The 14,879-nt window shown below is 40.0% G+C and overlaps 1 protein-coding gene across 3 annotated transcripts in view; it reads left to right on the forward strand.

Annotated features, from left to right (window-relative positions):
* Window positions 1-14,879, forward strand: part of pnpla6 (patatin-like phospholipase domain containing 6) — a 36,414-nt gene that overhangs the window by 5,442 nt on the left and 16,093 nt on the right. For all 3 annotated transcript variants that reach the window (XM_008412136.3, XM_008412304.3, XM_008412223.3), the window contains exons 3-26: window positions 754-807; window positions 999-1,086; window positions 1,191-1,273; window positions 1,640-1,731; window positions 1,822-1,962; window positions 2,061-2,220; window positions 3,454-3,534; window positions 3,839-3,967; window positions 4,378-4,458; window positions 5,586-5,721; window positions 6,628-6,699; window positions 7,441-7,541; window positions 7,736-7,918; window positions 9,418-9,495; window positions 9,583-9,788; window positions 9,987-10,118; window positions 11,162-11,285; window positions 11,378-11,491; window positions 12,326-12,401; window positions 12,538-12,687; window positions 12,807-12,870; window positions 14,089-14,257; window positions 14,338-14,520; window positions 14,608-14,726. In XM_008412136.3, the coding sequence (XP_008410358.1) occupies window positions 754-807; window positions 999-1,086; window positions 1,191-1,273; window positions 1,640-1,731; window positions 1,822-1,962; window positions 2,061-2,220; window positions 3,454-3,534; window positions 3,839-3,967; window positions 4,378-4,458; window positions 5,586-5,721; window positions 6,628-6,699; window positions 7,441-7,541; window positions 7,736-7,918; window positions 9,418-9,495; window positions 9,583-9,788; window positions 9,987-10,118; window positions 11,162-11,285; window positions 11,378-11,491; window positions 12,326-12,401; window positions 12,538-12,687; window positions 12,807-12,870; window positions 14,089-14,257; window positions 14,338-14,520; window positions 14,608-14,726 (2,816 nt within the window). The remainder of the gene's footprint in view (window positions 1-753; window positions 808-998; window positions 1,087-1,190; window positions 1,274-1,639; window positions 1,732-1,821; window positions 1,963-2,060; window positions 2,221-3,453; window positions 3,535-3,838; window positions 3,968-4,377; window positions 4,459-5,585; window positions 5,722-6,627; window positions 6,700-7,440; window positions 7,542-7,735; window positions 7,919-9,417; window positions 9,496-9,582; window positions 9,789-9,986; window positions 10,119-11,161; window positions 11,286-11,377; window positions 11,492-12,325; window positions 12,402-12,537; window positions 12,688-12,806; window positions 12,871-14,088; window positions 14,258-14,337; window positions 14,521-14,607; window positions 14,727-14,879) is intronic.

The raw sequence follows: 14,879 nt of genomic DNA on the forward strand, positions 1-14,879 counted from the left end.
CTGAGCAGACTAATGTCTCATTATCTAAGAATGAATTTATGCAAAAAATGTAATGAACATGTTTTCTATCGACCTATCCTAATCTGTTCATGGAAGCATAATAATAGGTCACCTTTAACCTCACAAAACCTGGGTGGGTACTTGAGAGATCCAGAGCATGTTGCACTCCTCTCCATGTCCGTTGTACTTTTGTCCCATCCAGCCCATTTACTGCCAAATAGCCTCAAGCTTGCTACAAACGTATAGATAATCGCAGATAACACTGATAAACGTCCACTGGCTCTCTGCCAGAACTCTACAGACCAATTGCCCTCACTTTTAATCTTATGATGTTAAATCTTATGGTTGACCAAACACACACAAAGCAAACAGTCTTATCTCTGCACTCTCAACAGACATGCTTTTCTGCTTTTTAAAAACTTTTTAGTGATTGCAGTCATTTTAATCAAGATCATTTTAACCTTATATTGCCAGGAAACGGGGAAGAAAATCTCTATGTATTTGAATTATGTCCACCAAATAAGAAAAGAAAGTAGATTGAGAAATATTAGATGCGGTGCAACTTTTCCGCTTTGTGCGGATGTTGCTGCCTGCAGGGTGAATTCCTGATTCCCACATGCTTTCACAGTTCGGTGAAAGAAAGACCGCCGCCGGGTCCACGTTTCGCGCAGCAACATTGTAGTTTGAAACCGTTAACTCGTCGGCTTATCGCGTGCACTAGCATTCCTGTGCATTTCTCTTTTTGTCTTTCAGGAGAGATTTGAAAACCTCAAGACGTTTGTGGAGGAAGAGCTACAGACGAGCATGGTGAGAGCAGTTTCATTTCTGTCTTCTTTCAGCTGTTTTTACCACTGCAGCAGATTTTATTACCGTAGCTAAAAGTTTAGTCCACCACTGTCTGTGAATTCAAGCAGATTTAACGGAGAGCCCGGTGCTCTCATTTTTCTTTTGCCACACACACATATACATATGTATATTTTTCTGTTCTCTCTCTCCAGATGGTGGGAATAGTTATTGGTGCTGGCGTCGCCATAATCCTCATCGCCATCCTCATCTTCTTCATCTTGCGGAGGATGCGGCTCCGAAGTCAGTAAACGCAGATTCCCTTCTCAGCCTGCTCTGAAAAGTTGTCATGGAAACGGCACATTATACAGCTCTGGTTCATTTTGACGTTAACCTTTATTTCGCAGACATAGAGGTCGAGGAGGCACCGAAGTACCGCTTCCGCAAGAGAGACAAAGTCATGTTCTACGGACGAAAGATTATGCGGAAAGTGAGTGGCGGGCTGGAAATGTTTAGGTTTTTCGCGTCTGGTGGCGTTCCGGCCACAAACATTCACCTACTTAATTCAAATTTCATGTGCTGGATTAATTCAAAGCAGAAAATAGATGAGAAGTAGAAGAAAACTGAGATAGATGTTTATTTTTAGATGTTTATTTTTGTAATTTTGTTGTGAAAATCATGCATCACTTTCATCTAAGTTACGGTAATTCATTTGGGTTTGTGGGTAAAACACGCCAAAATATGTAAAAATTCTAGACATGACTTTTTTTTTTTATCCTTCTTAAAGCAGAGACGCATGTTTTTGCAAGAACAAACATTAGCACTGGAACCCATACTCGCATCCATTTCCCCACAGGTTTCCCAGTCTACCTCTTCGCTGGTGGGGGCTTCCTCCTCTTCTCGTCCACGCCTAAAGAAGAAGCAGAAAATGCTCAACATTGCCAAAAAGTAAAATGCTCTTCATAAAAATTGCCCTCCCTTCTTTATCCTTTCCCCCGCTTTAATCTCTCTTCATGCCATGGTGTGTTGCTCGTGCAGGATCCTGCGCTTCAAGAAGGAGGTGCCCATCCTGCAGGCGAAGGAGCCCCCTCCCTCGGTGCTGGAGGCAGATCTCACTGAATTCGACGTGGCCAACTCCCACCTCCCGTCCGAGGTGCTCTACATGCTCAAAAACGTCCGGTAGGTCCGTGCGATGAGGCGCTTTTCGCGTTTGTAGTTGCCCACTCGTGTTCTCGTTTCCTTACCTTGGCCACTTGTTGTCTTGTTGCTAACCGTAGGGTTTTGGGTCACTTTGAGAAGCCGCTCTTCCTGGAGCTGTGCAAGCACATGGTGTTTCTGCAGTTCCAGCAGGGGGAGCACGTCTTCAGGCCAGGACAGCCTGACAGCAGCATCTACGTGGTTCAGGACGGGAAGCTAGAACTGTGCCTTACAGGGGTGGTGAGGCTGCAGTTCACTTCGCTTCACTCTCCTTGTTTGTCAGCTGTCATTTATCTAAGCTTAGCACAAAGTTAGAGTTAATTTAGCGCTGAGAAATGGTAGTTTTATTTTATTGTTGAATAGGTTTGTCCAAATAATTAGTGTTTTGATCAATTCAACACTTATTTGCGTATAAATCTGAAGACGGGGTTCGTATGGGTGCTTGAAATCCTTGAAAATGCTTGAATTTCAATGTGTTTTCCAGATTTGGAACTTGCTTGGTTTCTGTAAAAAGTCCATGCAAGTGCTTGATAGTCAAGCTGGACAGTTTTGTCTTAAAGTTAAATCTAATGTTTGATTAAAAGCCCAAAGCTTGGAAAACATTATTTGCATTTATCACCAGATATTTTCATACACCTAATGAAAAGAGGCGCATTTTTTACTCAATAAGGGAAGTTAAATCAGACCCAACTTTTCTTGTTGTAGGTCAGGTAGAACACTACGCCACACTATGGGAATTTTAGTTAAATTATAAGAATACATTTATAATATCAGCATAAAAAAAGATGCAGTTTTACCAGGAAAGCATCTTAAACATGTTGCTTTAATGATAAAACACTTTCTATAGTTATCAAGCGTGATCGTCTTGGTCCTGTGAGACAAAGCTCCAGGCTGATGGAAACTTCTGGTCATTTCAGATTTTACATTTCTTCCATTTCTTAATAAACACACCCACAGCTACACAGCCATATCCATTACTTTCTCACTAACTTTATGCAGTTTGTCTTGTAATCCATCCCAGGTTTTTGTAGATCCATCGTGTCCCTGAACTCGGCTTGTTGGTCTCACTGTTGGTGGTGGTGAAGATTTAACCGATTTTTGTGGAAAAATTAGCTTTCTACAGCTACGACAGGTTTAGGGTTATTTATAAATGACTTTAGCTTTTCACCAATATTTAGGAGTCAAAGCCATTACAGTTGCAGAGGATTAAATCCTGGGTGTCTGCATTCTTAAAAAGTCCTTAAAATGGCCTTACAAGGTCTTAAAAAGTCTTAAATTTGAGTTGGTGAAACCGGCAGAGACCGTGAGGCCTCTTTCACTTATAGACATGCAACTTTATTAATAAAAAAATAATAATCAATTGAGATTGGTTTCCTGATAAAGACGTCTTTTCAAATGTAAATCGGTAAAAAAGAAATGATTAAATATCTCGTGATGCCCCCCAAACCTGTATGTCTCCTGTTTATCCTCCAGGATGGCAAAGAGAGTGTGGTCAAGGAGGTTTTTGCTGGAGACAGCGTTCACAGCCTCCTCAGCATTCTGGATGTCATTACAGTAGGTCACGTCGCACGATGCAAACACAAAGCTTTTCTTCCCCCCAATTCCCAGAGAAGCTTGTAATTATTACCCTAAAGTGAGATAAAGTACTTTTATAGCATTGATTGTATATTCCTGACACCGCTGATGTTTAACTACTGACTCACAAAACATTCCTCCTCTATCATGAGTCACACAGACATGCTTGATTTCATTTCAATCCAAGTTTAGTTAAGACTTTAGTGCTTGAATGATGTCTGCAGTGACTCTGTTGAACGTTGTTGTCTGAATGGTTTAAGAATGAAGCAACATTTGTTCCCAGGGCCATCAGAAGCCTTACAGAACGGTGTCGGCTCGAGCTGCAGAGGTCACCACTGTTCTCCGTTTGCCCGTCGAGGCCTTCCTCACCATCTTTGAGAAGTATCCCGAGAGTCTGGTGCGAGTAGTTCAGGTGAGTTTAGTACTTCTCATTGTTTTATCATCAGTATAAATGTTCACCACTGGATACTGAAGGAGATTTCAGCGAGTAGTAGATACGCCCCCCACCTCCTTCAAGTTAGACAAATTTGGTGTCAAACATTTGTGCAGCAAACATTTTTTTTGTTTTTGCCGCCATCATTTTAAAGATATTAAGAAACGTTTCCAGAGGTCATGAAAGGTCAACCTGCCCCTTCTACCTTCTTCAAATCAGATGAAATTGGTGTCAATCAACTCGACTATGTTTGTGCAGCAAAAGGTTTTGTTTGTGCTGCTATCATTTAAAGATATTAATGTCTCGTTACAGAGCCTCGGAGTACTTTTTTTCCCCCTTGCTTGTTTCAAGGTGATGCATAAATAACTTTCCGTTTCCTTTCTGTTCAGATTATCATGGTGCGCCTCCAGAGGGTGACAGTCCTGGCCCTGCACAACTACCTGGGGCTGACCAATGAGCTGTTCAGCCATGTGAGTTATTAGAGGCACAAAACACACTCAGTGTAGTATCTGTTATTTTGTATCTACATCTAGGTCTGTCGCAGTAAACAATAAATCAATTAATCGCATGATAAATGAAAATTATCGTTTTAATTTATCGGCTTTGTCGTTTCTTCCTGCCTTTTTCTCTGTCTTGATGACACTGGATGAAAAATGTGTCATATGTTGTATTCAGTTTTTATTCAGGTGCAGTTTTTGTTAACAGAGACTCGGAGTCCATTTTATTTTTTTTTTAAACAAAACAAAAATGTTTTGTCTATTTTGTTTACCAGTTCCAGTGTTAAGTGTTCCTTTGAAAATAAAGTGTATTTATTTTTGGCACGATGTCGCTTGCATTATTATGTCATTACCATTACATCAGTTTAAAATGATCTTCAAACAATTTTATTGTTTATCGCAATAATTTTTGAGACAATTAATCGCTCAGTAACATTAAAATTTGTTATTGTGACAGGCCTATCTACATCTATTGGAGGTCATTTTACTCACAGATCACTTAAAAAACAACAAACAAACAAAAACAAAATCTTACCAGGTAACCTTGGGATGTTTTCTATTGTAATATCTTAGTTCACTTGAAATAAGACAAAACTAACAAGTAACTTTTCAGTGAAAGATAGGAGCTTGTTTTAAGCCAGCAATTCCTTAATATTGATGAAAAAAAGTACAATAAGTGAAATAATCTACCATATTATAACTTATGGTAAATCACAACTGGTATTTTTTTATCAACATGAAGGAATTGTTGACTTAAAACAAGCATCTTTATCTTGCTAAAGTTATTTAAAATGTAAGTTAGTTTTCTCATTTCAAGTGAACAAAAATATTTGCTATAGAATTTAGACCAAAAATACTTGGTATGTTTTCATGTAAACATTCTGACATACACTGCATAGACTAGACATATAATCATTACTCCTCAGTTTCTGACATTAAATCAGACTAAGTGGATGTAGCAGAAATTTGTAACTTCAGGTCTTTTCACTACACATAATGGAACCTACATGAAGCAGCCCGTATTAATTTCTTCTTTTGTTAGGCTCTGATTACAGATTTTATGCCTCATGCATGTTTTCCAACGTCCCGTGGTTTCACAGGAAATGCTTCCTTCCCGTCTCCCGCCGACGTCTCCCCACGCGCCGCGCACCAGCCCCATCCGACACGGGAAGCGATTCGGCTGCCTGAGCATGTCAGAGGAGCACCGTGAAGCTGCCGTTAAAAGTGAAGCTTCAGGTAAGCGTAGCTTAATGCCACCGTGCTGGGATCAGTGAGCAGCACAAACTGCAGCAGTTGGTAGAAAAAGAAGCAGCTACTTAGAAAAACAAAATGCCCGTGTAGTTTAGGGATAATAAAAACGCTGTAGCTTACCTGTGTTGGGAATTTATTTCCGAAACGTAAATTTTTGTTTTAAGTATTTTTTTCTCTAACTGTAACCTTCCACTGCAGAAGAAAACCTGCCACAGCAAACAGACTTAAGGGAATTAATGACATGTAAAAATGAATTAATAAAATTAAAACTTCTCCCAGTAGGAATCTGTTTATTATTTTGACAAAAATATTTCTGATATTAAGAAAGAACTGACTTTTAAGAAAGAACTGATCAGCTTCTTACCTGCTTCCGACATGTTTCAGTCTGAAAAGTTTGAATAAGCATGTTATATGGTGATATGGCTCATTTTCCAGGTCTGGATAAGTTCGGGTAAAGACATTTGTGTTTCAATAGTTTCTTCCCTACCCCATCGCCAAAATGTTGTGACCTTGTTTCCATCTTCCTTCCTTTTCTCCTTAAATCCTTCCTTATTAATTGTGCCCTTTCCTTTTCCCTTGCGACCTTCCTCCATATTTCCTTGTGCCATTTGTTTTTCTTTTTGCAGACTTTCTTCCTTTTGCCTTGTTTCTTCTTTCCTTTTCCTTCCTCCTTCCTTATTTTTTTCTTTCCTTGTCTTTCTTTTCTTTCTTCCTGTATTCATTTATCCCATGTTCCGAAAGTTGGCCACTATATTTACCTGCCATAAAATCACTGGAAATCTTTTTATTTTGCACTTATAAATGGATTGAAAGGACCGGAAACAGGACATTCTTTTCTCAAAGAATGTCCTGTTGTTTTCTGTTGTTTTCATGCATTTTGTTTAATCACAGGGTCGGACCAAGGAAAAGAAGGAGGTCCGCCAAATCTCAGCAGGACCATGTCCATGCCAGTGGACATCTCTGGTGAGAGACTTTTGGTCCTTTTTTTAACGGTTTTCCAGCTTCACCAATAACAAGTTTGAATTGTTATTTACTTTTGCAGTTTTTCATTGACCCATTAACAGGTCTGGTTGTTTATTTGCAGTCTGCATGTTTGAAATGTAGCCCAGCTGAGAAAAATTAAAGAAAGAGATTAAAGATGTCTCTGTGTAACCATGGAAACACCAGGTCTGCTTTGCTTGGTGGTGTGGTATGTTTAACCAAATACTGGGCCTTTTCCATCACATGTATTTAAGCCTTAAAATCATTTTAAATTTCCCCTTTATGGACTTTATAAGATGACCTTATTGGTGCTTAAAAGACAATATTTTCATACCAGATCGCTTTTTCTGAACCGTTCCAACTGCAGTTCTCTCACTCGGTCATTGGGAAGTAATGACTTGTTGGTTTATGGTTTTATGACTAAACAGATGGTGAGATATGAAAATCAGCAGAGCGAAAAGCTCAGCTTGGCAGAATGAAACGAGACAACTCTGTGATGTGCTTTTTGAAGTTATGACGCATCACAATAATCTTCATTTGTTCGCAGCAGATGTTGATGGAAACAGGACAAATCATCAAGAAAAGCAAGCATCGATGCTTTCACTTGGATGAAAACTCTTTTTCTCATACATGTGTTTGTGTGCAGAAATGACTGGATTATTTTTCGTTTGCTTTTTTTTAAACCAACATTAAAACAGTTTTCTCTTTTTTTTTTTTGTGCAGGTATTCAGAAAAGTGTGAAGTCAGATTTTGACATGGCGTTCGAACGAGGACGGATTTCTGTATCTGCAGAAGACGGCAACACACTTCCAACCTTCAGTCGGGTCGGTGCACAACCCAAATAAAACCATAAGCTCACTTCTATCTTCCTCGCATGAGGAAAAGTGTTTTGAGTTTCACTTGACAACAAAACCTGAAGCCACTTTTTACTTGTGGTAGCGAGGAAGCAAAGCGACTCATCCAAATGAAGCGTTTATACAAAAGGTTCCATTTTAAAATTACTGGGTTTTCTTTGCAGTCCGTTTCCAGCGAACAGCGTGAGAGGAAAGTGACGGTTGATGAAGTTCCATCAGGGATCTATTTGTATCCTGAGGAGGAATCGGGCATGGACAACATCTTCTTCACACAGTCATCCAGTCGGTGCAGCACTTCGCTCTTTGAGGAAGCTCAAAAAGAAATTCTCAAAATCATGCAAATAGAGGTATGGTTTAACTTTTCATGCAGTCACAAAACTTTTCTTTCTTTTGTCTAGAAGTGGCACCACATTTCAAAAATTGCTGTTGTTGGAATGTCCAGTGAGTCGCCACGATAAAAACAAAAACCAGATCTGTCCTCGTATATTTCATCCTGAGTTTTATAAGTAGCACCTGAGTGTCTTTCTTTATTTGCAAAAAATAAACGTGTACTTAATTCAGGATGTACGTGGATCCTTAAAAGTCTTAAGTTCATTTATCTAAAATTAAGGCCTAAAATTGTTTTGAATCCATTCAAGAAAGTGTAAGTAGGCCTTAAGTATGTTAATAAAGTCTTAAATTTTGTCGTGGCAAGGCTATTTGATCTCATATATTCTACATAGGTTTTTTTATCGCTGGACTTTTCTATTAGGCAAAAGTTTGAGTTGTGTGCAGATGTTTTCACTCACTGCCTTCTGCGACTCAATACGGTTAAGGCTACCGGTAACAAGCTATACTTACTTTCTCGCTAGCTAACTAGCTTTCTCACACTATGCCATGTGAGAAGAGACACAAAAAAGATCCAGAAATTTCTCAGCTTTGTTTCCCTGCGTTTCTTCTGCACAGCTCTGTTGTGGTATATGTCTTAAGTTTTATTCATCATGGTCTTAAAAAGTTTGAATTGGTGAAACATTCATAAACCTAGTAATTACTCACTGCTTTAGCATCATATCTTCGTTTAAATAATAAAATAATTGCTTCGTATGCTGTCGCATATTGTTGCTTGTCTGACTGAATTCAAAGTCCAAATAATTAGAAGCTGTAAAATTCATTTATCAAGCAACTTGATGGGACCTGGCTGTACTGAAATCACTCTGAACTATGGAAACCCAGAGTGTGCTTTGGTGACAAAAAATAAATAAAAATCCAGATTTTCCTGAAATTAAATATTCAAAAACAAAAAATTGGATCAAAGGACAAAACTAATTTATCTGCCAGCCCAATCAATCAATCAATCAATCAATCAATCAATCAATCAATCAATCAATCAATCAATCAATCAATCAATCAATCCTCTTTATTTAGACACAATTATGGTCCATAAACAGAACAAGAACAACAAAAACAAGAAAAGAAAAAAAACACATTTGCATATGATGTGTAAATGCTTTTATTTTGAAATGTTAGGACTGAAACAGGGCCTTCTTACTTTGCCTTTGTTCTTTCTTCTTTTTGTGGGTGTAAGTTCTTTTGACATTCAACCCAGACCACTTGCTAACCTTTCCTATGCAGAGACTAGTTTTTCTGTCACATTGTCTAAATTGTTGTTTCCAACCAACGCACTGATTAAAATGTTCGATTGGATCCAAAAATATATTTTTGTGTGTGTGTGGTCATTCATGTATCTGAATAATGTGACTGCAATCAAACTTCCATGTGAAGCGTCTCTAAAGTGTCATGCACTCGCATTTTGTCCGACTGTATTCTCCTCCATCTTCGTCTTGACAGCATGTCTCCACTCTTTTAGGATCCAGGTTTGTTAAGCGGGAAAGCGACTTTGCACTACGCAAAAGCTGGAGCCGTTTTAGCGAGTCAGGGAGACCAGGTAACTACTCCACCGGACGCGGATCGTAAAGGCTGTGTGTGTGGCAACGGGCACGAAAACAATTTATTTCCGTTCATGGTCCCGCAGGATGTGAGTCTGCACTTCGTCCTGTCTGGTTGCCTGCATGTTTACCAGCGAATGATCGACAAACAGGAGGCCGTCTGCTTGTTTGTGACCCACCCAGGAGAGATGGTAGGCCAGCTCGCGGTGCTCACCGGAGAGCCCCTTATCTTTTCCATTAAGGCTGTCCGAGACTGTACTTACCTGAAGATCTCAAAGTCAGATTTCTATGAGTGAGTCTTTTCCTCTTTTCTGTGGCCAAAGATTGCATAATTGAAAAGATGCTAGTTATGAGCTCGGTTTAGAACCATCAGCATGTTTCCCTCTGAATTAATCATTTTAGCCGAAGCAAATTGTCTTTTTGTTTGTCATTGCTGTTCACTATTGCCCTTCGTTCAATCAGTACTCCTCCTCGTTTCTGGCCCCTGCAGGATTATGAAGGAACAGCCCAACGTGGTGCTGAGTGTGGCCCACACGGTGGCCATTCGAATGTCGGCTTTTGTCAGGCAGATGGACTTTGCGATCGACTGGATGGCCGTTGAAGCGGGCAGAGCCCTCTACAGGTTCGTTCAGGTTTTCCTCACACAGACATATTTGCATTTATTTGCAATAAAGGAAAATATTACATAAACATGTTTTGCTTGCTGTTCTCACACAGTTCAGCTGCATGTTTGTACAATCTTTACTGATGGATGATGCATCTTAGTAAACTAGAATGAAAGCTTCCATTTTTTTGGACAACTTTGTTACAATATGAAGGGATATATTTAGTTTCCATCACTTATTTAAAGCTAATTAAAAACTTTCCAATTCAGTTTCTCAGGGAGTTGCCATAATATCTCTCTCTAAAGATTGAGACAAATAAAAAGGACAAAAGTATTTATTTTTTTTGGTACAGAAATCTTTAATCCATGTTGTGATCTACAGAATTGACTTGGATGTTGTCCAGCAGACTGTCACTATTGCATTAGTTTGAAATTTCCCCTTGTTTCTACCGCACTTTTTCCACCCACTTAACTTTCCATTATTATGGTTAGAAACAGAACTTGATAAGCTTCTGTTGTGGCTTACTTACACGATTATTTAAAATTATTTTGGGATTCTCATTAGATGTAAGCTGCTAGCATGAGCTCAAACAGTTCCACTTTGGCTTCATCAAACCTCTGGATGCGTCTCCAAAAATGAAGATCTTTGTCCCTGTGTGTATTTTTGAACTTCAGTTTGGTTCTTTTGTGTTTCTTTTGGAGTACCAGCTTCCTCCTCACTGAATGTCCTGTCAGCCTATGTCAGCATGGAACATGTTTCACTGTGAATAATCACTCTTACCAGAGTCAATTTGCACATTTCTGATGAAAACCAATTCATTTCTGGGACACAGAACCCGTCTACTTAGCAAAATCATGTTGGTAATTCTAACTGATGGTAAAACAAGAGAAGTTTGGTCTTTTAATTTGGTGTAAAACTTCTGGTTTCAGCTGTATGTGCTTCACAAAGAGAATATCAAATCCATCACTATGTGAAATGAATCCATATCGAATGAATTAAATAAAACACATCTGCACGTTTCGCACCGTTTGCGATGATGATGGCGGCTGTTTAACTGCAGACAAGACGACCAGTCGGACTGCACCTACATCATCCTGAACGGACGTCTGCGATCGGTCATCCGGAAGGCGAACGGCAAGAAGGAGTTGGTGGGGGAATACGGCAGAGGAGACCTCATTGGTGTCGTAAGCATACTTGGTTTCCTCTTCTCTTGAGCGGGCACTCGACTCTTGAGCCAAACTCTGGGTTTTGGAGCAGGATGTTGTTTGTCCTCCAGGTGGAGGCGCTGACCAAGCAGCCCAGAGCCACCACCGTGCACGCTGTGAGGGACACGGAGCTGGTCAAGCTACCAGAGGGAACGCTCAACAACATCAAGAGACGATACCCACAGGTGAAACGAGCGCGTTGTTTAGATCTCCGCAGCATTCACACACACTTCTGAAACGTTTAACTAGACAAGTATGCTAAAAAAATAAGGAAAACAAGCAGGCTTCAGTCTTTTTTTGCTTGTGTTGTTTGAAAGATAAAAAAAATAAGAAGAATTTCTTATGAACGAGGCACTTTTCACATTTTTACTGAAGTGGCATCAGTCTTTGACTTGCAGCGTCACAATTAGAATTTTCGTCAAATTCATTGATTGCTTTGCTTGTTGAGAATCCACAAATGCATGCATAAAAAAAAAAAAGAAAAACCAGAATAAAACCCAAAACTTTTTTGTTGTGTTCTAAACCTTGTTGTTTCAGAGTTTTGAAATGAACTTGTGGTTCTTAAATAATTGGGAAACCATGATTAAATAATAACATTTATATTATAATTTACTTATTTTATAATTCAGTTTCAGTTTTGAGAGCTCTACCTGTTTTCCTCTGTTGCTCAGCAGGCGATTGGTCTGCAGCTGTTGCTATGAAGGTCACCAGAGGTTTTGGGTCTTTGTGATGATCAATAATGACTCGTTTCTCCTCTCTCCTTATAATCTGTGGCACAGAAAACATGAAAAAAAAAAACAATCATATTTACACCACATGTGATGAATCTGTATAAAACACTTCCAAATTTTATTACATGTGTACTTTTTGAGCTGCACATCGTTTCTATTTTTATTTCTCAACATTTTTATGTTATCACATATATAAATACTTGATTAATTTATTGAATTTTGTAATTTTATGGGTGCTCTTCTGATTCACGTTTGTTGTCTTTTTTTTTTTTTTTTCTTTTTTCTTAGGTCGTGACAAGGTTGATCCACTTGTTGGGCCAGAAGATTCTGGGGAACCTGCAGCACGGTCGGGGGCCGTTCCCAGGTCAGAGGATGACTAAACACACCTCCCTGTCTCTCTCTCTCTCTCTCTCTCTCTCTCTCTCTCTCTCTCTCTCTCTCTCTCTCTCTCTCTCTCTCTCTCTCTCTCTCTCTCTCACTCTTTGCTCCCCGCTCACCAGGTGCGGCGCTGAATTTGCCAAGTATGACGAAAAGTGCAGATGTCACCAACCCCACCAGTAACCTCTCCACCGTGGCTGTGCTTCCTGTGGGTGACGAAGTGCCAATAAGCGCCTTTAACTTGGAGCTCAGCCACGCTCTCAGTGCCATCGGTAACTCCCCCCCCACGCCCCCTTCACTTTCTGGACATTTTTTCTCCATTTCTTCATCTCATTCTCTTCATCTTGTTTTGGTTTATTTATTTGACCTTCTCCCCGTTTGACACGCGAAGGCCCCACTCTGCTTCTCACCAGTGACATCATCAGGGAGCGCCTGGGAGCGTCTGCTCTGGACAGGTCAGTCTGGTGCTCAGGGAAGCGTTTCCCTTTTCCAGTATTTTTTTCTTATTCTTACTAATTACAAACACGTTTTCCAGAAAAATCGAAAGCATTTCTAAAATCGAACACATTCTCAAATCCTTTTCGTATATTAATTTGTTTGAGGTTTATCCAGAGATCCTTCGCTGTGTGGAAAAGTAAGGAATTTATTTTTCATATTTTCCAGGCCTGGTAAAGTATGGAAAATGGAAACTAGAGTGTGAATTTAATTTGCTTAATTTCTTCAGATTTGATTCGATGCCTCATTGTCTAAATCAGACTTCAGTCATTTTGCCCTCGGCTCACAGACAAAAACAATCGAGCCGCAATTTCTCTCTCTAGATATAATTTGCAATTTTTAAAGAAACACCATTTTATTGCTATTTATAAGTTTTAAAATACAAAAAATAAAGTTTTGAAAAATGAGAAGATGAAAACATTTTCTTCCATAGGATAATATTTGTGGATTTTTTTAAATCACATTTTTCCAAATAAGAAACAAATAAACATATATTAGTTGTTGTTTTTGGTCATTCTGTTTTGAAAATGTTATGCAATTAACTTCATTAAGAAAAAAAAACTTTTATTTTATATCCACGTTTAAAAACTCAACAGTGGACTCTCAGGTACCAGCCGTGACTCACCAGCCTAGTAAAACTAAATTCTGAAAAGTCGAGAGCATAAAACATTATTTATTTGCTACATTTTGTTCCATTTCACTCAAATTTAGATTATTACAGAACCACAAATGGGCGTGGGATCCACAAATTCAGTATTTGCATATTCAGACTGTTTGCGAATGTTTTCGTGTACCGTAACTCCAAACACAACAAATGCTAATATATTCAAGAGAAAATGCAGCTTGGGAACTTGAAAGTACCTTAGAGCAATGCTTAATGATAGGCTTTCACAGCAGCCAATCCAGGAGCCTCATTCGTTTTCCTTGGTGCTGATTGGCTGCACCTGCAAGAGCCAAAATAGGAAGACTGTAATTGGTAGCTATTCAAAGTAGCTTCCAGAGTGGCTGTTAATCACCACTCTGGAAGATCCACAGAGAACTGTCCGCCATGTTTGTGAGACTTTATCATGGTGTCATTATTTCACTGGTATCTCAGACCTTTAAGCCCTTGTTTTGCTTTTAAAACCTTCAATGTTGCTGGAATAAAACCCAGTTCCTCATCTCCCCGTTGATTTCAGCATCTACGAGTACCGTCTTTCTGGCTGGCTGGCCCAGCAGGAGGACATCAACCGAATCGTCCTGTACCAGACGGACAGCAGCATGACGCCGTGGACGCAGCGCTGCATCCGGCAGGCTGACTGCATCCTGATAGTGGGTGTGGGGGATCAGGAGCCCGCTCTAGGGGAGGTGCGTGTCCATAGAGCAGAGGACTGTGAGGGTGATAACTGCACCGTAACGCTAATCTCCTCTCCTTGTCGTCTCTAAAGTTGGAGCAGATGCTGGAAAACACAGCCGTCCGCGCGCTGAAGAAGCTCATCCTGCTGCACAAGGAAGACGGACCCGGTCCGTCCAGAACCGTGGAGTGGCTCAACATGCGCAGCTGGTGCTCGGGTCATCTCCACCTGAAGTGTCCCCGCCGGGTCTTCTCCAGACGCAGCCCCACTAAGCTGGTACATTTCTGTACAATTTAAAAAAAAAAGTCTTCTGAATTAAAGAGCTAATTTTCATGTGTTGCCGTTTGTATTTTGTCTCCGCAGAGGGAAGTTTATGAGAAGGTGTTTCAGAAAACGGCGGACAGACACAGCGATTTCTCTCGGCTGGCCCGAGTTCTCACTGGAAACAGCATCGCGCTCGTGCTGGGTGGAGGCGGAGCCAGGTGAGTCTGAGCCCAAAGCAGATGGTTTAAGTAGCTAACCAGCTGCTAATATACATTTGCTAGCTAGCTTTCGCGCTCTCCTCGTAGGGACGCAACACGCTGGTTTTATATTATTTTATTATTATTTCTATTATTATTTTTCCAGTTACACGA

This window comes from Poecilia reticulata, chromosome 1 (assembly GCF_904066995.2).
Source record: "Poecilia reticulata chromosome 1, P_reticulata-male-v2, whole genome shotgun sequence".
NCBI classification, from domain to species: Eukaryota; Metazoa; Chordata; class Actinopteri; order Cyprinodontiformes; family Poeciliidae; genus Poecilia; species Poecilia reticulata.